At 41.3% G+C, this 25,000-nt stretch overlaps 1 protein-coding gene across 1 annotated transcript in view; it reads left to right on the top strand.

Moving 5' to 3' along the window:
* LOC125037467 (flocculation protein FLO11-like) overlaps positions 1-25,000 on the top strand; it is a 128,067-nt gene that overhangs the window by 77,264 nt on the left and 25,803 nt on the right. Inside the window, 2 exon segments of the mRNA XM_047630614.1 lie at positions 1,763-1,805; positions 2,374-2,603. Of these exon segments, the coding sequence (XP_047486570.1) occupies positions 1,781-1,805; positions 2,374-2,603 (255 nt within the window). The 5' untranslated portion in view covers positions 1,763-1,780.

Raw genomic sequence — 25,000 nt, 5'->3', positions numbered from 1 at the left:
TTCGTCCCCGCGTTCGCAAACTGCTGTTCACTTCGTCGTGTTCACTGTTCAAGTCTCTCAAGGAAATACCTTTAATTACCAGCTTCGCCTTTGTGGATAATTGTCCCAAGGTCGTTAAAAAACACACCGCTTCGTTTGGGATTTTAGCCGGACGTTGTTTTTTTATAGTTTTTGTTTTTTGTTTTGTTTTTGTTTTGCATTTTTATCTGTCCTTGATTCTCCTTGTCGGAGACGAATTGCGAGCTAGTTTCCTTCTCTCTTTGGTTTTCTTTTGTATGTGTTTAAGGCGATTGTTCTTATTGTCTTCTTCCCTTTTGTCTCATTTTCCTCCGTCCTTTCTGTAAAAAAAAAATATATATATATCTTTTTCTATCTTCGTCGTAATTGGGCGTTTTCGTGTTTGTTTAACTGTTGTTTATTTAAAAAAAATTTCTGTGCGTTCTTCTATCTTCTAATCTCATTAACACGAAGTCTACTTCTTTCTAGACCCTTGGCAAAAGTAAAAAAACAACGGAAAATAATATAAATGGAGATGCTGGAAGGTCAACTATTTGCAATTTATATGTATATGTATGTAACAGTATATATATATACATATGTATACATATATAAACATATATGTGCATATGTATGTATATACATATGCACATGCATATACATATACACGTATATGAATATATACATATATGTGTATATATACATATACATATATATGTATGTATATGCATACATACATACATGGATACATACATGCACACATACATACATACATATGTACATACATATATACATACACACACACACACACACACACACACACACACACACACACACACACACACACACACACACACACACACACACACACACACACTTACATGCACACTTACGTAAATGCGTACATAGAAAAATAATCTGATAATAAAGTAATGACATCATTCTGATAACCAGTTGGCAAACGTCTCCTTCTACTACTGCTACTTTTTCTCCTAATGACAACCGTGACAGCAGTGATAATGACACTTCCCTCGCCGTTCCCACAGCAACGGGACCCCAAGAGCGACCCTCCCAAAACCACACGCGCATTATTTCTTCCATTCGTCCATGTTTTCCAACTGCCTTTTGATTTCACATTTTCGCGCATCAGTCGTCCAGTGACTAATGTTTTCTCTAATTTCTCATGGATGGTTTAGTGTGTGACATTTGCGATTTCCTTGGTGTGTGTGTGTGTGTGTGTGTGTGTGTGTGTGTGTGTGTGTGTGTGTGTGTGTGTGTGTGTGTGTGTGTGTCTGTGTGCGTGTGTGTGTGTGTAATGAAGAAAGTTAAGCGAGTCTAATGAGCCATTATTAGGGAGGGAAGAGTCTCAATTTGAGTCGATTATGAGAACTGAATATGTACGAGTGATTTTGCATGTGGTGTTCGTGCGTCTGTTTGCTGTAATTTTTATGTATATGTTGCCTGCTGTGAGAATGATACAAACCTTTAGATTGAAAAAGTAAAAGTAAAGCAAATGCCCTTTTTATATTAAATAGTAGAAAACGCCATTTCGGTAAACTCTATTTCTTTTGAGGCGGAGGGAGAGTGGATATGAAAATGGATGGTGGAGATAAAAAAAAAAAAAAAAATTGCCGTATACTAAACCATTTTATTAATGGAAACGCCAGTTGCTTTTATTTCAGAATCTAATATACTACTGTTTCACAATAGCAATAAGGACTTGTTTGGTTCACCAGGCGTTTCTAATTCCATTTTCTTTTTGCAGACAAAAGGGCATCGCAAGATGGATTCCTGTGTGCAGCCACTCGGTAAGTGGAGAGAGCATCCTTTTCTTCGATTTATTTCTGCTGATTCACCTAAGATAATGACGATAATAGCTTCTTTTAGCACTTCTCGGACCTACCTTGTTATACCTCGTTTACGAAGCGACGAAAGTACATCGTTTCGTAAGAGGTTTAGATCCTCTCCACGCTGGCTCCGAAAGGCTGTGTTGTCTATTCTTCCGGAGCTTAACGTCACCTTGTGCCGCTTAAAGTACTTTATAGAAGGCTTTGATTTTCATGCTTATTTCGAAGTAAAGGATCTTCAGTTTGAATTCAGTTATTAACCATCAAATATATAAGCCCTGAAAAATAGAAGGCTTTGATTCTCATGCTTATTTTGACGCAAATGATCTTCAGTTTGAATTAAGTTATTAAACATCAAATATATAAGCCCTGAAAAATAGAAGGCTTTGATTTTCATGCTTATTTCGACGTAAAGGAGCTTCAGTTTGAATTCAGTTATTAACCATCAAATATATAAACCCTGAAAAAAAAAAAAAAATGCAACAAAAAGAAAAAGGAGACCAATTCTTTTCCCCCGTCCACCCTACAGGCCTAGGCAGCCTCCCTTCCTCCCACATGTTCCTGCTGCAGCCGCGCCTACTGCTGCTCCTCCTGCTGTTCCTGCTGGTTGGCGGGCAGGAGCCTCCGCCTAACTATTCGCACGACTTGCTGCCCGAGACCAACTTCACCTGCAGCGACAAGGCGACGGGCGGTTACTACGCCGATCCGGAGGCAGGCTGTCAGATGTTCCACGTGTGTGTCAGGGTCTCCGATGAAGAGGTTAGTGAGAAGGCATTTGGCGTGGTGTCGTTCTCTTGTTTCTTTTATTGTTTATTGTATTGTGTTTTTATATATTAATGCTTATTTATTTGTTTATTGTATTTTTGGCAATGTCGGTTGGGAAGAATTTCTTAATATTTTTTTATATGTTATTTTTTTTCTTCCATTCTGTGGAAAAAAATCCCGATTTTTTTTTTCTCATTGGTTAATATTTTTATTATGATTATTTCTTTACAAGTGCTGTTATTTTGTTGCTGCTTTCTTCTCATGCTTTGTCTCCATTTCTTTTTAAACTGTTACTGGAAAATTACGAAATTATTACATATATTTTTTTTTCGCGGGGATATACTTTGGTTGCAAAAGCTTGGCTCACTATTTACGTCTGTATTTAAGTCTCCGTATCTCTATTTCGCTGTTTCTTTTTTTCTTTTAGTTGTCTTGTTTCTTGTTTATTATTTAATTTTTCTTTGTTCTTTCGGCGTTTTCTCTTTTCCCTTTTCGTTTATAGCCTTTCTTGTTTATTCCTGTTTTTTTATCTCTCACTCCTTTTCCTTTCCTTTCCTTTCCTCTTTATTTTTTTCCATATATCTTTTCCGATTCTTCTTTTAAACCACTTTTGCAACCGTATTTTTGTTTTTCCCTCCCTTTGTCATTTTCATTTACCAATTTATTCCTTTCATGTGTCCATTAATATTTTGCATTTTTATTTACTCAGTTCTCCATCTTTATTTATATTTTCCAAAGATAAAAAAAAAGTAAAGTGAATAATGAAGTTAAAGGAAAATCGAAAGTGGTAATAATAAGAAAAGGAATGTTATGCTGGAGCCAATAATGATAATGTTATTAATGACATTGATGATTGTAATGTTAATGGCAATGAGGGTAGCAATGATGAGAATAATTATGGCATTAATGACATGACAATAATAACAGCAATGATAATGATGATTACAGCACCATTGCTTGTGCTGAAAACATTGATAATGATAACAAAGTAATAGATATAATCAACAATGCAGTGTTTAGAAAAAAAAAAGAAGATAACAAAAAAGAAAACATTGATAATGATAACAAAGTAATAGATATAATCAACAATGCAGTGTTTAGAAAAAAAAGAAGATAACAAAAAAGAAAACATTGATAATGATAACAAAGTAATAGATATAATCAACAATGCAGTGTTTAGAAAAAAAAAAGAAGATAACAAAAAAGAAAACATCCATGAAAACTTTAATGCAACATCGCACGATCACGCAAGAATGCATGGTCAGTTACGCGTGATAAAAACAAAGACACAAAAAGGGGGAAGGTAATTGTGTAATTACATCATCTTGGTGTTTATATCTGTTACTTCCAAATTGCGTTTTTTTTTTTTTTTTTGCTTAAATATTTGTGTTTGTAGGTATGGCCATGTATGCGTTTGTGCCTTTGTTTGTTTGCGTGGTTGTTACGTGGTTACCTCCCTTGATGAAATCACGACATTCACTAATAGAAATAAATCATCTAAGCACTTATCTTGCGTTTATATATATAGATATAGAAAGATAGATAATTAAAAAAACAAACAAACGTAAGCAAAGAAGACGACCATTGCAGCACCAACATGATGTCACAGCTCCTTTATGACGTCACACCTAATATGGCTCTGTCGCAAGTTAATTTAGGTCTCTGGTTCGTGTGAATTTTCCCGCAATGTTTCTTGTTTTTTGTTTTTTGTTTTCTTTATTTGTGTTTTTGTTTTAAGATTAAATGCTGCAATTATCCCATATATGCTATTTGTAATTACTTTATGTTTCATGGTAATATTTAATCTTGAGTATGAGAGTATGAGAGGAGAGAAGTAAAGGTCTTTGTAAGAGAGAGAGAGAGAGAGAGAGAGAGAGAGAGAGAGAGAGAGAGAGAGAGAGAGAGAGAGAGAAAGAGAGAGAGAGAGAATAAGAAACATGAATAAAAGTGAGAGGAAATATCGATAATTAAACATAAACTGGCAACAACGGTCGATAAAGTAGACCCAAAAATATAAACAATATGATTTCATTTCTCTCTTCTTTCCCTCTATAACTCTCTTATAGAAAGTGAACTCTTTTTTAGGGCTACAAATGACGTGGTTTATTGCACCGGAGGGAGGTTACGATTCCATTGGTAAAAGAGTCACGCCATGTATCACTTTGTCTCTTTATGGTTCGCAGGTCCATTGCCACGGTGGTGTCGCTAATGCTTTTGTGATGATTCCAGTGATGCGGAAAATATTTATGGTGATGGTTTTGGCACGCGCGCACACCCGCACAAGAATGCACGCACGTACATACACTCACACTCACACACTCACACACACTCACTCTCACTCTCACTCTCACTCTCACACTCACACTCACACTCACACTCACACTCACACTCACACTCACACTCACACACACTCACACTCACACTCACACTCACACTCACACTCACACTCACACTCACTCACACACAGCATAAACACAAATAAAGATCGCAAAGTGGCCATCATTACTTAAAATTCTGCACAACAATCAGTCTAAGGGGACCACACGCATTAACTCCCCCTCCCTTCTCCCACTCCTCCCCAACTCCCCTCCCTCAGCACCGATTCTAACACCCCCCCCCCCCCCGTCTCCCTGTAATCTCTCTCACACAATCACTTTCTTACTCGGAAGGGACCGGCGTGTGTGTCGAATGAATGTCCCGTGAGTAATGAGACGGGATAGAGCTTTATCATCTTTACGTCAAGCATTCATCACTCATTGTCTATAAATTCGCACTTTCACGCACACACATATGAAAATATGCACATCCATATTTGTCACGCACATACATATGCACACACACACACATACATATGCGTGTATGTGTGTGTGTGTGTGTGTGTGTGTGTGTGTGTGTTTGGGTGCTTTGTATTATGACTACGGTTATGTATTTGGTATATCGTTTTAAACTTCTCTTTTTATTTAAAAAAAATGTATATATTTGCTACCCCTCTCTCGTCCCTCTCTCTCGCCCCCTTTCTTCCATTCCCTCTCTCCTCTGCCTTCGTCCCCATTCACTGTAAAGCACATAAAGACATCACAGAAAAGCCACAACATTCAATTCTTTAGCTGCGGTCGCGTGATATATGCCGCGTATGCGGCATATATCACAAAGGCGTTTCTCTCTGTGACCCAGTGTGACCTGTTATTTCATACCCCTTTCCCTGACCTTCTGTTAGCAGTGACCCAATATAACCTGTATTTCATACCCCCTCTCGCCGACCTCCCCCCCCCCCCCCCCCTACATACACATTTTATTCGCTTCGGGTCCCAAGCAGGGTCGCTGAAAGGGATGAGCCACGTGACCTTTTGATCTCTCGTACGAGTTCAAGGGTCAGTGAGTCTGGCTCTACCTTGTTTACAGCTGGAGGTTACGTTGTTTATTATGTTCTCGCTCATTATTTGCATTTCCAGATATGTTTTCTTACAAAAACATTTAACTTCATATATTTATATCCAATAATGTGATGTCTGTTTCCTTGATTTGCTTTCTCTCTGTTCTTCCTTCCGTCTTTCTCGCAGTTTCTCTCTAATCTACTCTTCTCCATCCTCTTCCCATTTCCTTCTATCTTTCATAAGGCCTTTGTTATACTCTTTTGATTTCTCAGCTCCCTCATATTCTTCCTATTTCCCAACTCTTTCGCCACTTTCCCGTTATCCCTCTTTCTTTCAATCGCCTTTCTGTTTCAAACTCGTTCTCTCTCCAAACCTCCTTCCTTCCCTTTCCTTCCTCATTCGCCTCTCTCCTTTCCCCTTGACCTCCACCGCCTCCTCGTAACCTTGCTTGGGAGGATCCCCCTTTTGCAGCTGATGGATGGCCGATGCAACACTCGCTCCTACAGACTCGCTCTCTGCTAAAACGACCATGTTCACACGTAAATCTTTCTTCTTCTTTCCTCTTCTGAAAAGAAAACATCCAAAGAAGAGACCTTGGAGACCGCTATTCTCACTAGACGTAACTCATTTCAAACACGCTAGGATCTCGTTTATGTCGTAGCAACAGCGAGAACTTGGGACAATGGCTACACAATGGATAGTGATTATGAATCGGTTTTCTCAACGACTCAGTGACCAGTACACCTTGATAATGAAGGCTGCACTAAAGAATGAACGGACACCTCCCCCTCCCCCTTCAGTAGACAAGTGTGATGACAGGACGCAAGGGTTGAATGATGAAACAGTCTGGCAACTATATTCCATGCATGCTTTAACCGCTACACCCTAACTACAGTTTAATGATTATTCGAATTTCATTTTAATTTAACAACAGTAATTTTATGCAAATTGCATTCCAAGTATACTTTAACAGTTATACCTTAATTGCATTATAACTTAGCAATTATACTTTGACCACACTCTAAGTGAAATATAGTTATTACTCTAACAATCCGTACCTCATAACTGCAAGCAACTATATCCTAAAATATACACTTTATAAAGAACTATACGTTACTAAGTATACCCTAACAAGTATATTATACCCTTACCACTTGCATCGTAAGTATACCGTATTTTATACCCAACCAAGTAACTTTAGCACAGCATAAACTAACTCCATCAGACTTCCTGAAAAAAAGTGCACAATACCTACATTCTTAAGAGTTAAAAGCCTAAAAGACTACACTATAGCAGTGACATCTCTCCACCCCCCCGAAAAAAAGAAAAAAAAATCCACAAGGCCATACCCCCTGCATACCGGTTCGAAAGGTAGGGGGGGGGGGAGGGAAGAGGAAGAGCTAACGAAGAAAACCGGTTTCCCATACGCTGTCTCACGGCATTACGCAACTGCAAATCTTCGTCCATCTCTCTCTCTCTCTTTACTTTGTTACTCCTTCCCCTTTGCGAGATCTTAGGTGATAAAACTCCCGAAGCAAGGTCAGAGGTGAAGGAACGGCGTGTCTCCGGATTTTGTTTATTCGAATCTTTTGTGTGGAGAGAGTGGGAGAGAGGGGGAGGGAAGTGGAGAGAGAGAGAGAGGGACATAGAAGGAAGGAGAGTTCCTAATTGTATTTTTTTCGTGAGAGAGAGAAAGAGAGAGAGGGGGAGAGGGAGAGGGAGAAAAGCAGAGAAATGGAGGGAAAGAAGTCTCGCAGTTTACATATATCACACACACACACACACAGACACACACACACACACACACACACACACACATACATATGTGTATACAAGAGAAATGAAAAAGCGAGAGAGAAAGAGCAGGTGGATTTAGTAAGACCACAGAAAGAGAAGAGAAAAGAAAAAAATGCCGGAAATTTTACGCAACGAATCTAAAGAACAAACCCGAAAGTCGCATCCAACAAAACCCAAACCCGTTTTGTGCACAGACTCGCACACCATTTCGTGGCAAAGCGACGTGTCTTCGGCAGGTCAGCCAGGGAGAGTGAGAAAAAAGAATAGAAGGTTGAAAGTCTTCGAAATGAATGACTGTAGATTGATATCTCGTTTTAGTCCAAGTCACGCAGGGTTTGGAGAGGAAGGGGCAGAAACGGACAGGTACGAGTAGCAACAAATAGAAACGCTCAGCAAACGAACATGAACGGTTAGCAACAGGTAGGGACGGGGAACAGTGGACAGAAACGGGCAGCCAACGGACAATAGCGGGCAGAAACGGGCAGCAACGAATCAAGCGGCCCATCTAAAAGGGTGTCCAGTCCCGTTTGCAATTTTTGCGAAGTGGAGAGGCGAGGATGATCACTTTCCTCAAGGTGATCCGGCACTCGGGCGCTTACCGAGACCTCGTGGCCTCTTGCGGCTTTGCCCAGGTCTCTACCTCGCCCCCTCTCAAGGACTTCAAGGAGGGGGGTGGGAGTGACGGCAGGAGACATCATGGGAGGGATTAGGATAGGGGTGTGGGTTGGAGACATTGTGGATAGTTGTTTGATGACATCTTAGCGGGAATAGAAAGGAAGAGGGTGGGGGTAAGAGGCGTCATGAGGGAATTAGGGTGGTGGTAAGGGAGGAGACATCATGGGAGGGAGTTTGAGGACATCTTGGAGGAATAGGAGGGAAGAGGGTGGGATAGAAGACGTCATTGGGGGTGGGGGGGTGAGGTTGGGAGTGAAGGGAGGAGACGTAGTGGGGGGAAAAGGGTGGGGGTTGGGGGTAGGAGACATCAGGGTTGGGGGTAAGAGACGGTTAGGAGACATGCCGGTGGAATAGGAGGGATGGAGGTAGAAAGGGAGAAGAGACATCACAGGTCACATAGAGGTTGTACATATAGAGCATGGAAGAAATGAGAAATTACTGGGGGAGGGGAGACATACTAGAAAAATGGGGGTGGAGTTTAAGGCATGGGAGCCAAAGGCATGAGGGAAATTAGGCATTTGAGGAAGGCAAGGAGGGGCATCAGAGTTGGGGTAAGTGAAGTGGTGGGTATGTTGGTAGGGAAGGGGGTCAGATGAGACAGGAATGCAGTAAGGAATTATGGAATTTGCAGAAAGGGTGTTCACACTCTGTAAATTAAGAGGAACTCGTTTTGTGAAGGAGAATCGAGAAGAGGTAAACATTTTTTTCAAGGTTCGTGGTAATATGTAAAGAGGAAGAAAACAAAGAAGGGGGGGGGGGGGGTAGAAAAGAAAAGGGTTTTGATTTGATTTGAAAGGTTTGTTTAAATAATGAATTTGCCAGAGAATTTATAAGTCTTAATCACCAACTCAAACACGTTAGACTTCCATTTGTTTGAGAGGGAAACGGAAAAATGCGGAAAGACAGACAAACAGGTGCCTACATTCTCGCACACACAAAATCTGTGTGTGTGTATGTGTGTGTGTGCATATGCAGAGAGAGAAGGAGAGGGAGAGAGAGAATATGTACTAGAAACAGAACGAGACATACACAGACAGAGCAAGCCAGACAGAAGAGCCGGACAAGAAACATGAACGACTAACAGCCCTTCCCATATCTAGCTTGACGTGTACAGGCTATCAACAACCATAAAGATTATCCCAAACTGAACGGTCGAACATGTCCCCTCATCGTAGGGGATGGCAGTGCTTTAACAAATCGCCAACACCTTATTAAGAACGCCTCATGAATGCTAATCGGCATGAGAGAAGCGGAAGGCCACGCAATGAGGGCCGTTATCCATTAATTTTCGTACTTCACTCGTGATTTGCGACGAGGTGAGGCGACGTTGGGAATCTTCATTAAGGAAGGCCTTCGCGCGCGCGGGAAAGTTTCGGCCGCATCGCGATGCTCATCTCTCTGCTTTTTTCTGCATCGCATTTGTTCTTATTTTTTGGTCGAAAAATGAGACAGGAATAAGTCGGCTTAATTTTTTATGAAGATTTTTTTTTTTTTTACTGTAATGAAATTATTGCTATAAATCTTCCCTCCCCTTCCTCCCTCCTCCACTCCCTCTCCATCTCCCTTTCTTCCTCTCTTCCTCCCTCACCCCCATCTCTCTCTCTATCTCTAAACCTTTTCTCTATCAAACACGCACATGCGCGCGAGCGCACGCACACACACGTAATGACCTTAAGATCAGAATCCCCCCCCCCCCCCCATTCAACCACCATCACTTTCCAAACCTTCGTATGGCTTAGGAGGGGAAGGAGATCCTACTCCCCTAATCTCCCCTCATCCCCCCCCCCCACTCCCTCCTTCGATCGTCACGCCATATGACTGCAAATATTCCTGACACCTTGCGGAATCCCACGATACAAGTGCCTTGCCCTCTCGTAGTGTCCCTGGGGTGGGGTAGCTTTGGTGGGAGGAAGGTAAGGGGGAAGGGAGAGGACAGTCGATAGGTAAGGGGAGGTAGAGGGGAGAGGGGAGGTAACGGGGAAGCGGGAGGTGGTTGACAGGCAAAGGGAATGGGTGGGGGATAGAGGGGGAGATGGAAGGTAAGGGGTAAATGGAAGGCGATTGTTAGGTAAGGGGTAAGGGGAAGGTAGCCTACATACAAGTGGAAGGAAAGAACTAGGAAAGTGCTTCAGGGTAAGTGGGCGGGTGGAGGGGGGGGGGGGGGCATATCAGTACTGGCACTCTTATTTTTGTTAAAGTGTTTATTTTTTATTATTTATTTATTTGTTTATTATTATTATTTTTTTATATATAAATGTTATCTTGTGTCATTTTCTTCGCAAGATGTCAGTCGGTCTGCCTTTCGTCACGCTTGCTGTCGAATTCTTAATTTGTTTATGCTTTTATTTGTTTGTCATTCTACATTGAGTCATGATATGAAGTTAAATCTCTAGAACCGTAAAATTAATTGTTTGGGTTATTTAGTTGTTTTATTACTCTGGGAAACTATTATCATAAGGAGGAAAATAATGTCCAACCCATACACACATCATCATTATACTTACACACACACGCAAACACACACACACACATACACATGCACCCCTCCACGCACACAGACACGTACACGCACCCCTCCCCCTCCCCTCTCATCCCACACCCTACACTTCAAGGAGATGAATATGTCATTAACGACAACTCATTCATGGAGGAAGCTAGCGCGTCCTTCCGCATGAGAACCTTGTCGCCTCCGTCTCTCACGCCTACACACACTGCCGTACATTTATGTAAATGAGGATTTTAGGCCTATGCTTGGTGTGTGAGTGTGTGGCGCGAGGAGGGGGGAAAGATGGTCTGAGAGCTAATTTGTCTGTTTTTATATATATTTCTTTTGTTTTTTTTTCCGTTTCTGTTTCCATCTGTTTAATGTCTGTTCATTCTCACTTCCCTCTTCCTTTTTTACCACCTTTTCCCTTTTCCTTTCTTCCTCTTCTGCCCACGGTTTTTCTTTCTCTCCCTGTTTCTTTTTTTTTACCTCTTATCATCTTCCCCTCCTTCCTATCTTTTCTTTTCTTGACTTTCTCAAATGAACAACGGAAAAGGGCAAAGAAAACAGACTCAACACCATGCAACACCAGGCTAGCACATATAGGACAGGCAAATAAGTGATCTGTTTGTGACATAGCAGGTTACGGAATTTGCATTGCGCAACTCTACGTTGTCCGTAATGACACAGGATGCGGTTTCTGGCACAGTGTCGCATACCTAGCATTATTTCAGACTGCCTGTCACCCAGGTGTCATAATCTTAATTATCACCTCTGTTATTGTACCCGAATTGCATTCCATTGTTCAATCACAGTTTTGTTATTGACTCATTATCAGTAAGACTTTCACGGCTCCGAATGTTTCTTCATCTCTCTCTCTCTCTCTCTCTCTCTCTCTCTCTCTCTCTCTCTCTCTCTCTCTCTCCCCCATCTTCCTTCCTTCCTAACAGCTTCTCTTTCCCTTCCCTCTTTTGCACACCACACTTCCTCTTCTCCCTCCCTACCTCCCTTCTCTTTCCCTCCCTTCCTCTCTCTCCCTTTCCCTTCTCATCTTTTCACCCTTTCTCTCTTCACCTCTCCCTCCCTCTTCTCCCTCTCTTTTCCTCCCTCCTGCCTACCTCACCACCCGCCCACCCAATCGGCATCTCACGAAGACCTCCTTGGGTGATGGGTGAAGGGTGCGGGCGTGAGGATGGATTTGCCAAGTCATAAAACAGGTTCGGGGGCTTGTTCGGGTGGGCTGGGGTGGGTTGGGGTAGGTTAGGGTTAGCTGGGGTGGGCTGGGGTGGGCTGGGGTAGGTTGGGGTAGGTTGGGGTGGGATGGCATCGGTGGCAGTCTTATGAAGGGTGCGTTGGTAGGTAGGTGAATCGGTGGGTGGATGGGTAGGTAGGTGGAAGGGTAGCTAGGATGGAAGTTGGAAGGGAAGGAGAGGCGTGGTAGGGAGGGGGGGGGGGTAGAGGCGGAAAGGTAAAGAAGGAGGAGGAGGATAGAGGGAGAAAGGGGAAAGGGAATGGGACGGGGAAGGGGTAGAAGCGAGTGACAGGGAGAAAGTAAGAGTAAGAGAGAGAGAGAGAGAGAGAGAGAGAGGAGGGAGAGAGAGGGAGAGAGAGCAAGAGAGAGAGAGAAACGTGCATAGGCAGTGACAGAGACAGCTGGAGATAAATATATAAAGAGAAAAGTAAGTGAAAATCGATAAAGGCAAACAGAAACTAAAAAAGCGAGAAAGAGAGGAATGATAACCTCTCGGCGAATTCTATAGTGACGGTAAACGTAAAATGTCCTTCGATGTTTCACATAATCTTCAGATGAAATGAAAAAAAATATTCTCAATATATATTAGCTGAATTTTATCAGTAAGAAAATATAACGGATTTAGATGGCTTTGACGACTGTGCTGATGTAGTAGACGCAAAAAAAAAAAAAAAACGGAATGAAAATACTAAAACTGAAAACCTCGATAATGGAAAGTAGGAATATACTGTGTAAATAACATTAATTTTATCAGAATCGTAACGATAAGGCTAGTGAATAAAAATAATAATAAAATAAAAACGCACGAACCACGAAATTAGGGAAGAGGAGATAATACTCGAGAATAAACCCAAAGAATTCTTTCACAAAACTGCACCGGAAAAAAAGTAAGGAAGAAATTTGCGGTAGCGGTAGCGGGCTCGGCGGTCACGAAGATCCGCTATGACACAGTACCGCCTCTCGCTCGCTGTCAAGAAGACGGCAAAACTCGGATTTTTTTCTTTTTTTTTTTTTAGTTTTAGTTTTAGTTTTAGTTTTAGTTTTCTTTGGTGTTTCTGAATGGGTTCGTGTATGTCTCTTTTATTTTCCGATTTTTAACTTTACTTTGGGTTCGATTTTTATTATTTTTAGTATTTTGGTTTCTATGCTATTCCTTAGTTTCCAATAGAAGTTCTTTGTTGATATATATTTTTTATTTATTTATTTATTTTTTTTTTTTTTTACTAATTCTTAAGTCCTAGCTTTGGTGATTGTTTAGTGTGTTCAAATCTTAGTATATCTTAATAAAAATACTAACCTTGATATTAACGAGAACTTTCATAAACCGTTTATTTTTTTTTATGATCATTGGTATTTTACTTTCAATGTGTATCTTATTTCATTTATTATTTTTTTTTTTTTGATGTGGTGAAACCGTATCTCATGATATTGTTCTTCGTAAAAAAAAAAAAAAAATTAACCGCTTGCATATAATTTCCTCGGGAACTTGGTTATATCTATAATTTTCTTCACGGAAATGCATCGCAATTTCTCATTTTCTGCAATGAAACATTCTTGCACATTCTTCATTCATATGACGCTCGTAGTACATTCATAACCTCACCTCCCCCCCCCCCCCCCAAAAAAAAAAAGTAAAAAAAAAAAAAAAAATCAAGTGCTTGACCTTGCCTGAAGCGAATTCCTCAAGTGCGTTTTAAGAATCTCGGTTACTTTCCTTTTCCCTTGAGCGAAGGAATACGAGGGAGAGGAAATGAAAAGGAGGAAGAAGGAAAGGAAGACGGGAGAAGGGAGAAGAGAATGAAAATGATGAGAAAGAATAAAGGGGAAATATAGAGATCGCGGATGGTCTTGGAGGGAAGGGGGAGAAGAGAGAGATATGATACGAACGTGGAGAAAAAGAGGAGAGAAAGATAATTTTAAGTTGAAAAAAAAAAAAAAAATGTTAAATGACAATGAATATATTCTCAGCGTAAGAGATGACTGGTTTCGACTGTATCTTCCCCAGAAATGCATGTATTTTTCCTACATTTGTCGCCGTGAACGCTTCATTATAAGTATAGCGATCATATAGGAATAAGAAGAGAGAAAAAGGAGAGTAGAAGAAAAATGTGTGAAAGAGAGAAAGGGGAGGAGAAGAGAAGAGAAGAGAAGAGAGGTTAAAATAAGAAAATAGAAGAAAAAAAATAGAGAGGAGAGGATAGGAGAGACGAAAAGAAAAGAGTTGCGAGAAGAGACAGAGTCACAACTAGATAAAAGAAGGAGAAAGAGCGAAAACGAGACAGCGAAAGAGACCGACACGCAGCCCAAGAGAGAGTTAGAGAGCCCAACGACAAATCGCCAAAACCAAGAGGAAGAGGAAACGGGAAGAGGAATCGAACGCGGGACCGCAGAGGGAGGCTGGTGCTGCCATCTGTCCACCGCAACGGGAAGTACATCACTCCCCCCCTCCCCCTCCTCCTCCAGCCCGTTCTGAAGATCTCTCGTCACGTGACCTCAATTTGCATCATCTACTGAACCAAATCTTTCACTGAAGGTCTATGATTATTCATGGCCTAACCGTAGGGCTTTGGATGATCTTTTTATATATGTGAGAAATAGTGAAACATCAATCAGAATGGAGGACGATCAGGCGAAGGGAAAGGAACTGAAAGGTGGAAGGGAAGGATTGGATAAATGGGTAAATAGATCAGGAAGTAAGCGGGTAGGGAGATAGATGGGTAAATAGATAAATAGATAGATAAATACACATACCCATGTACATTAATACATGCATGCATACATACTGATAAATACACGTTGTAAGAGAGAGAGAGAGAGAGAGAAAGAGAGAAAGAGAGAAAGAGAGAGAGAGAAAGAGAAAGAGAAAGAGAAAGAGAAAGAGAGAGAGAGAGAGAGAGTGTGAGAATGGGAGGGACAATCGAAATAAAAATGATGAAGATGCTCCCCATTCTTCTCCTTCTCGTCATTCCAGTTTTCTCACGAGTGTGAAGACATTAACGAAGTCTTACGTCACTCTCCCGCTTCACCCCCCCCCCCTCTCTCCGCCTATTTATTTTTTTTCGTATCTCTTACCCCCTTATATTAAAATAAACAGCCAATAGTGGACCCCTCTCAGCAACACATCGAAAACACACACACACACACACACACATACACACACACACACACACACACATACACACACACACACACACACACACACACACACACACACACACGTACACACACACACACACACACACACACACACACACACACGTACACGCACACGCACACGTACACACACGTACACGTACACAAACTCATACAGAAAAAGGTCGTCTGACATCTGGAATGAAGGCAATTTGTGCTTTCAAGGTCTTCAGAGACGACTAAAGTACAAATGGGTGGGGGTGGCGTAGGGGGGGGGGAGCAGACAAAGAGGGTGGGGGAGAGGGGGCGAGTGGAGCCTGAATCTTTTTCTATGTCTGTATATTCTCTCTCTCTCTCTTTCTCATGTGTGCATATGTACATATTTATTTATTTATTTTTGTATTCATTTATTTCTTTATATGTATATATATACACATAATACATATGTACATATATACATATATAAATATATACATATATACATATATACATATATACATACATACATTATATACATATACATACATACACACACATATATATAAACAAACACATATATATGCACACACACACACACACACAAACACAAACACAAACACACACACACACATATACATATATAGGCATATATATACACATATATATGTATATATATATGTATATATACATATATATATGTATATATACATATATATGTATATACACACACACATACATATACACATACATAAATACACGCAAATATATACATATACATATATACACACACACGTGTATACATTGTATATACATACATATGTATATATATACATATACACATATACATACACATATGTTTACATACATACATACATACACATACACACCTATGTGTGTGTGTGCTGAGAAATGCAAGCACATATAGATCAATTAAAAATAGATTAATATATATATGTGTGTGTGTGTATGTATGTGTATGTATACATATACACACTTCTGTGTGTGCACTCAGAAATGCAAGCGCATATAAATAGATAAATAAAAAAATACATATATATCTGTATATATATATCTATATGTATGTATGTATATATGTATATACATATATGTATGTATATGCGCATATGTATATATGTTTTTATAACTATTCATCAATGTATATACTCGCGTCTGCACTTCCGCGCACGTACAGAGAAGCGTGTATTAATGCGTATGTACCTCTGTATATGTGTACGTGTATATATCTGTATGAACGTGTTTGTGTGTACAAAAAGAGAAAGGAGAAAAAAAAAAAAAAATGAATCCTAGATTTCATCGTGCGTACGACCACATTTCACGCTGACATCAGCCACATGATGGATCAAGTAATGCGACCATTCATCAGCTGGGAGGGGGGGAAGGGGGGAGGGGGAGATGGGAGTTGGAGAGGGAGATGAGAAGGAGAAGGTGGGATGGGAGGGAGGAGGAGGGAGATGGAGGGGGAGATGGGAGGGAGGAGGAGGGAGATGGAGGGGGAGATGGGAGGGAGGAGGAGGAAGATGGAGGGGGAGATGGGAGGGAGGAGAAGGGAGATTGAGGGGAGATGGGAGATGGGAGGGAGAAGGTGAGATTGGAGGGAGGAGAAGGCGAGATGGGAGGGAGATGGGAGCTGGAGAGGGAGATGAGAGGGAGAAGGTGGGACGGGAGGGAGGAGGAGGGAGATGGAGGGGTGAGATGGGAGGCCACATGGGGGACAGGGAAGAGAGGAGGAAGGATGATGGAGGGAGAGGAGAGTAGGAAGGAGGAAGGGAGATGGAAATGGAGGTGGGAATGTGGATGGTGGAGGGAGAAAAGAGGGAGATGGAGAGCGCATAGGGGAGGGGGAAGCAGAGCGAGGAAGGAAGAGATCGGACGGGGTTCTTCCTCTTGAAAAGAAGAGGAAGAACAATAGAAATACAGGCCTTGAGAGAGAAAGAGTCTAGAAAGGAAATGCAGAAAAGGAAGAGGAGGGAGAGAATGAGAGAGAGAGAGAATGAGAGAGAGAGAGAATGAGAGAGAGAGAGAGAAAGAGAGAGAAAGAGAGAGAGAGAGAGAGAGAGAGAGAGAGAGAGAGAGAGAGAGAGAGAGAGAGAGAGAATGATAGAAAGAATGAGAGAGAGAGAAAGAGAGAGAAAGAGAGAGAAAGAGAGAGAGAGAGAGAGAGAGAGAGAGAGAGAGAGAGAGAGAGAGAGAGAGAGAGAGAGAGAGAGAGAGAATGAGAGAGAGAGAGAGAGAGAGAGAGATGAGAGAGAGAGAATGAATGAGAGAGAGAGAGAGAATGAGAGAGAGAGAGAGAGAGAAAGAGAGAGAGAGAGAGAGAGAGAGAGAGAGGCGTGGAGATCAAAAGGAGGAGCAGGCGGGGTGGGGGGGGGGGAGGCAAAGCCGCCCATTCACATGTCACGGGCGTGGGTACTTCCCGCCCGCGAGCTCGCCCCAAATTACAAACCGTCCATTCATTAATCAGTGTCTGGAGGAAAGAAGAAAAGGGGGAGGGGAGAGAAGAATGGGGGGAGGGGGAGAAAGGGGGGAGGGGTGATCGTAGAGGGGGAGAACATTGAGGTTTGGGGGTAAGTGGGAAGCGAAGGAGGAGGAGGAGAAAAAGAAAAAGAGGAATAGAGACGAAGAAAGAGGAGGAAGAGGGGGTTGAAGGAGGAAGTAGTGGTAGATGGAATAATATTGATAATAAGAAGGAGGAAGAGGAAGAAGAGGTAGAAGACGAAGAAGAAAAAGGAGGGGGAGGAGGAAGAATAAAAGGTAGAAGACAAAGATGAAAAAGAAGAAGAAAGAGGAAGAGGAGAAAGAAGACGAAGATAAAAAAGAAGAGGAAGAGGATAAAAAGGAAGAAGAAGAAGAAGAAGAAGACGGTGAGTGTGGGAGTAAGTGGAGGCGAAGGAGGAGAAGGGGTAGTGTGGGAAGGGGGTATGAGGAGGGGGGGGAGGGAGGGTGGCAGCGATTGCTCTGACATACGGTTTACTTTCGCAAGACACTGGGAGTAATAGGGAGGGGAGTGAGGGGGTGTGTGGGAGTAATGTAGTGGGGAGTAGAATGAGAGGAGGATTTATCTCCCAAAAAGGGTGTATAGATAGATGAAGAGGACGAGAATATGGGAAGGAAAGGAAAAAAGAATAGATTAGGTACTGACAAAAAAAAAGAAAAAAAAAAGAAATAAGTCAATAATAATTACATACAATATTAATAACGATAATAGCATCAATGAGGATGTCAATAGTAAGACATTTAATGGTCATGACGATAATAATCATAAAATAATGATAATATTGATAATAGTGATGATAACAGGACACTAGCATCTGACGTAAACACATAACTCATCTCCGGACATTTCACTTTCGTTTGTATCCAAGATCTCATTTCCAGAACACTAGAATTAAGCCATCCACAACAGTCATGGACATTTCTGTTACGTTGATAATGCTACGCGATTGAGTGTTATTGAGGAGGAAAAAAAAAAAAAAGACGGGGAAATATATACAAAAAAACAAAGAAACCAGAAGCAATATACAACATAAAAACAAATAGACTTGGCTTTATTGCAGCACATTTGTATTTTTTTACACATATAATTTTCTTCGTCTGCTGGATTTCACAAGTCACCGCAACAAAAGGCGATATAGCCCGGAAAAAAGTTTTAGAAATGAACAAAAAATCGAAAGCAATAAAGTTGAATATACATTTGAATTTTTCACGAAATCGTAAACCATTCTTCACAAACGCCCAATAATAAACGTGTTGTTGACATGTTAAGATGACAATTCGCAATGTATAATAAGGGAACACGTTCATATTCATTATATTCGTTATATTTTCCAAAAAAAAAAAAAAAAAAAAAAAAAAAATTTAAACAGACATAAAGACAGATATGATAAAAAACAACAACTCTATAACCAATACATAATAAAAAAAAAAAAAAATAATAATAATAATAAATAAAAAGAAGCCTCTATTGCGCAATTTGGATCGTCTCGAATCGAAAACCTCATGCTCCCAAAAACCTTTTTTCGAAAAAGATTATCACGGCGGTGTTAAGGTCGAGGTGGACAAGTTTATTTAATTTTTTTTCTCTTTCTTTTTATGGAACTTTATTTTTTTTTTTGTGGAGCGGGAAGACGAAAAGACCTTCACGCTTGATATTTTGATTTGAAAGGGGAACTGCTATTTTTTATTTGAAAGATTGAGCGTCTACTTTATGGAAACGCAGGAGTGGGTTTTAGTTATTTTGAATATTCATTGTGAGTCAGGATGTTTATTTTTCATTAATACTAATGTTTCATTTACATATTATTTTTTAACCGGAATTAAATCTGACTGACGAACCGTTAACTTGTTATTCATTTTTTTGTTTTTTGTTAAATAGTGGTCAATAAAATTATCATATTAACTCATCTTAGGTAATTTAAATATATCTCTCTCTCTTCTTTCTCTTCTCTTTTTTCCCTCTTCCTCCCTCCCCCCTTCTCTCTCTCTCTCTCTCTCTCTCTCTTCTCTCCTCCTCCTCTCCCCTCTCTATCTCTCTCTCTTTCTCTTTCTCTCTTCCTCACCTCCCCCCCCCCCTCTCTCTCTCTCTCTCTCTCTCGCCCTTGTACCCCCCCCCCCCTCTCCTAGTTACCTGACCTTTGACCTCTGACTCGCTCGCGACCTCTTACGACATCCCGACCTCCCACCGGCTTTGTTTTGACGCCCTGCTCCCCCCCCCCCTCGACCCCCCTTACCCCCAACGCTGCGTGGAGTCTCTATGCCTTCTTTCTCTGTCGCTACGTCTCTTCCTGTCACTTCATCTCCATTTTGTTGTCTGTTTCCTTATTTGTTCTCTCATTGCGTATATTTGCCCTTTTCCACTTCTTTTTATGTGTATTTTCTTTGTCTCTGTTTTATATGCCCCCCCCCCCTCTCTCTCTCTCTCTCTCTCTCTCTCTCTCTCTCTCTCTCTCTCTCTCTCTCTCTCTCTCTCTCTCTCTCTCTCTCTCTCTCTCTCTCTCTCTCTCTCTCTCTCTCTGCGACCACTCCCCTCTCTCTCTTCCTTCTTCCCGTTTTTCACATCAAAACCATTCATTGTTTTCCATTTATCTTTTCGCAGATACCCTAATGCCCCTGTCTAGTTTCATAAATCACCAGCCTCGATTATACACCCAATCGGTTTCTTCATACGTATTCAGATGATGAAAAGCCCAATCACGCATTGTTATAGCATGAATCCGTATGAATCCAGACTTACACAGACGCATGCGTAGCGTTCTTGTAAAGTGAAAGGGGCGGCCGACATGATTTCGTTCCTTTAAGGTTTATGGAAATGTCTTCAGTCGAAATTTTATCGTATTGTTGTGTTATCTGTACGTTTTTTTATGCAAACTCCGAGTAAGTTATACGAGCTTCATAATTATTATTCTGAGATTGGTTATTATTGAATAAACAAAGAAAGAATCTTAAGGTCAAGGAAGCAAGATATAAAAGTAAAAAATAAAAAAGTGGGAAGACTATTAATGAAAATGTTGGAAGAGTTGAAAGAGATGAAGTAGCTCATCCTATCACGTGGAATTGCATCACGAATATAAAGATTACAGGTGATCCGCAGGTCAAAATAAAAGACGAATCGGAATCCCTTTGAAGTAGAACACCATATACGTCTGATAAGTTGTTCTGAATTATGTTAATATTTCACGAAAAAAATCTTCCACCTTTCACATCTAAAGACTCGCATATTCATTGATTTAAAAAAAGGATCAGATAGATTCAATTATAAATGGCGATCATCTACAAGCGATCGAACACTCTTAAGAGGATCGGAAACAAAATTACGAAATTGAGACGAGAAGAAAGAAAAAAAAAAACAACTAATGTGTAATGAACGTCTCTCTCTCCCACCTTCACAAGGCACGAGCAATTGTAACGTTATTCCGTCAAGCATCATTATCTTATTTCTCAGTGACATTACGTTCTAATGATATATTTTACCCGCACAAAGTAGATGTCTTGTGATCCCGCTGGAGATAATCTCGTATATCGTTAGTTCTCGGCGTGTGTTTATTCCTTCTCTCACCTCCCGTATTTGGATTGGCGATATAAAACAAACATTTTTTCATGTACAAACACATCCGGGAAGAATATCCACCGTAAAGGAAATAATTTAAACTTAGAAGGAACGCTAACCGCGGTTGATAACAGTTTCCGAAGTCAAAATGGCAGGCATTTAGACAAGTGATGACTCGCCGTCTGTTTACGTCGCTTATTCTTACAAAACAATTCCTATTATTACAGGGCAGAGGGTGGAAGGAGAAATAGGAGGAGATGGAGTGGAAATAAGAATGACCGTATATGTGGAAGTGAAGAAGGAGATAGAAGAGGAAATGAAGGCGAAAATAAAGGTGGAGCAAGGGACAGAGATTCAATTAGAGGTGGAGAGAGTGATGGAGAAGGAAAAAGAGGTAGAAACGAAAATGGAAATAGAGAAAGAGGGAGAAAGGGAGTAAGACTGTAAGAAATGAGACGGAGTTAGAGAAAAAATAGGAGAAAGGTAAAAAAGAAAGAAAGAAAGAAAGAGACATACTTATATAAAAAAGTAAACAGGAAAAGAGACAGGGATGTTTGTCAGCTCTTGTTTATACCGTGAAAGATGATTTTGTTAACGTTAATGACAGCCTTTGATGGGGGCAAAGGAAATCAGTGTATAGTGCAGGAAGCAGCACTAACACAGGAAGAAAAAAGGGAAGTTATGCTAAAATATAAAAGAGAGAGAATTTACGGAATACTGCATGCAATACACACAGACACGCACATGCAGACAGACAGAAATAGACACACACACACACACACACACACACACACATACACACACACACACACACACACACACACACACACACACACACACACACACACACACACACACACACACACACACACTCACACACACACACACACACACACACACACACACACACACACACACACACACACACACACACACACACACACACATATATAGAGAAAGAGAGAGTATATATTTACAACACACACACACACACACTTATATATATATGTATATGTACATATATATGTGTGTGTGTTGGGGGGGGGAGGTGTATGTGTGTGCGTGCGTGAGCACACACACACACACACACACACACACACACACACACACACACACATATTTATATATTATATATGTGTGTGGGTGTGCGTGAGCACACTCACACGAACACACACACACACACACAAACACACACACACACACACACACACACACACACACACACACACACACACACACACACACACATGCGAATACATACGTAAACAAAAATGTAAGTCCATTTTATTTTCTCACGATTTTTTTTGGATACGTTTTAGGAGCTAAGCAGGCGGAGTGATGGGAGTGAAAGCGACCTGTACTTACTACCGCTGAATGGACGGATGGATGAATGAATGAGTGTACTCGGTACTCGATGACGCTGCAGGTTGCTCCATTCAAGGAAAATTAAAAATGAGAAGAAAACAACACACCTTGGGAGATCTTTTTTGTTGTTTATTGTTTATCACTATTACTGTCGTTGTTATTATTAATATCCTTATTATCATTAGCATTATTATTATTGTTGCTGTCATCAACATTGTTATTATTACTATTACATTTTTTTTTTATCATTATTACTATTATCATACGCATTACTATATAAGGAATGTTGTCTTATTTATACTTTTTTCGTAGTATGGGTCACACTGCAACTGCCTAGAGCGAAATAAGAACAAATACACCAAAGAAACGAGTGTTTATGCGCGGGGAGAGAGAGGACGGAAATGATTACGTCATTACGGTTGAAAAATATATGGTTTGTTTGGTGGCTTCTACTTTCATTCGCTTGTTTATATATCTATTGATGTGTTTTTTTTATGGATGGTTTAACTGCTGTTGGTATTTTTGCCGTTGTTATCATTATCACTATCGTTAACACATCCTTTACCATCGTCATCATATTTCTCCTCCTTATCGTCATCGTCATCATCATCGTCATCATCATCATCATCATCATCATCATCATCATCATCATCATCATCATCATCATCATCATCATCATCATCATCATCATCATCATCATCATCACTGTCATTACCATCAATATGATGATGATTGTCACTCTGTCCACTTCTTACTCCCCAATTCCCAAATCTAATGCTTCATCATTCATTCTTCATCTTCGTCTCCTATCCGTTTCTTTTCATTTTTCCTCCCATCTTCCGGTCTTGCACGAGGAAACAGTAGGGGCCTCTGGCGTGCAACATTGCAATAACTCAGACATTCCGTCGAAAGGGAGGTTCCGGTGGGGGGTAGAAGGGGCGGGGAGGGGATGTAGGGATGGGGTTGGGGGAGTTGTAGAGAGGTAGGGGTGAGGATGAAGGAAAGGGAGGGGGGGGGGGGGACGTGAACAGTGACGTAGAGAGGGAAAGGGTAGAGGAAATTCAGATGAAGCTTTGTGAGTTTCATATTTAACAAGTTTTGTCACTATCAATCTTAGCTTTCCTCACTATAGAAGAGTGATCATGACCGACAGCATTGCCATTAAGAGTAGCAGTTGTGTTAAAGGCTGCATTAGCAATATTAAAAAAGTGAAAAAAAATGTCAACAATAGGAAAAAAACAGTAACAGATGCTACACACAAAAATTAGGCAAGACATCAAGACAACAATAAAGCAAAATCATTAACAGTTATCGGACATTAATTCTAACAACTGATTAACAACAAGAACACCAATGACAACAACGGAAAATGTAATAACTGTAATTTTAAGACCAACAACACAAACACAAATGAAAACATAAACAATAACAAAATACTGTACATTAACAAGCGTACGAAGAAGGAAAGGGGGAGGGGGCTAGGTAAAGAGGTAAGAGAAGAGGAGGCGGAAAGGAGTAAGAGAAGATAAAGGGGTGGGGAAAGGAGGAGGAAGAGAGGGGTGGAAAAGGGATGGATGGAGGAGTAAAGGCAGAAGAATGGGGGAAGAAGAATATTAATAGAGACAAAATGGAAGCATAAAGAGAGGGAAGGAAGAAGAGGGGAAACCAAAAGAAGGAGAGGGAGAAAAGGGAGAAGAGGGGAAAATAGAGGCGAAGAAAGGTGGGGAGGAGGGGAAGTCTAACCTCCATGGTCTTCGTCGAGTACTTTTGAGAATCGTGGGAACAACGTTGAACAGGAGGCCTTCCGATAGCACCTGGTTAAGGTACGGAAGGGGGTGGGTGGGGTGGAGTGGGTGGAGTGGGTGGGTGGGTGGGTGGAGTGGGTGGAGTGGGTGGAGTGAGTGGGTGGAGTGGGTGGGTGGCGTGGGTGGAGTGGGTGGGTGGGTGGGTGGAGTGGGTGGGTGGGTGGGTGGGTGGGTGGGTGGGTGGAGTGGGTGGAGTGGGTGAAGTGGGTGGGTGGGTGGGGTGGAGTGGGTGGAGTGGGTGGAGTGGTTGGAGTGGGTGGGTGGAGTGGGTGGGTGGGTGGGTGGAGTGGGTGGAGTGGGTGGGTGGGTGGGTGGAGTGGGTGGAGTGGGTGGGTGGGTGGAGTGAGTGGAGTGGGTGGGTGGGTGGGTGGAGTGGGTGGGGTGGAGTGGGTGGAGTGGGTGGAGTGGGTGGAGTGGGTGGAGAGGGTGGAGTGGGTAGGTGGGGGAAGGAAAGGGGGACAGT

The sequence above is a fragment of the Penaeus chinensis genome, chromosome 23, assembly GCF_019202785.1.
Source record: "Penaeus chinensis breed Huanghai No. 1 chromosome 23, ASM1920278v2, whole genome shotgun sequence".
NCBI lineage: Eukaryota > Metazoa > Arthropoda > Malacostraca > Decapoda > Penaeidae > Penaeus > Penaeus chinensis.
The sequence above is the reverse complement of the archived record's forward strand: the minus strand, read 5'-3'. Positions and strand labels throughout refer to the sequence as shown.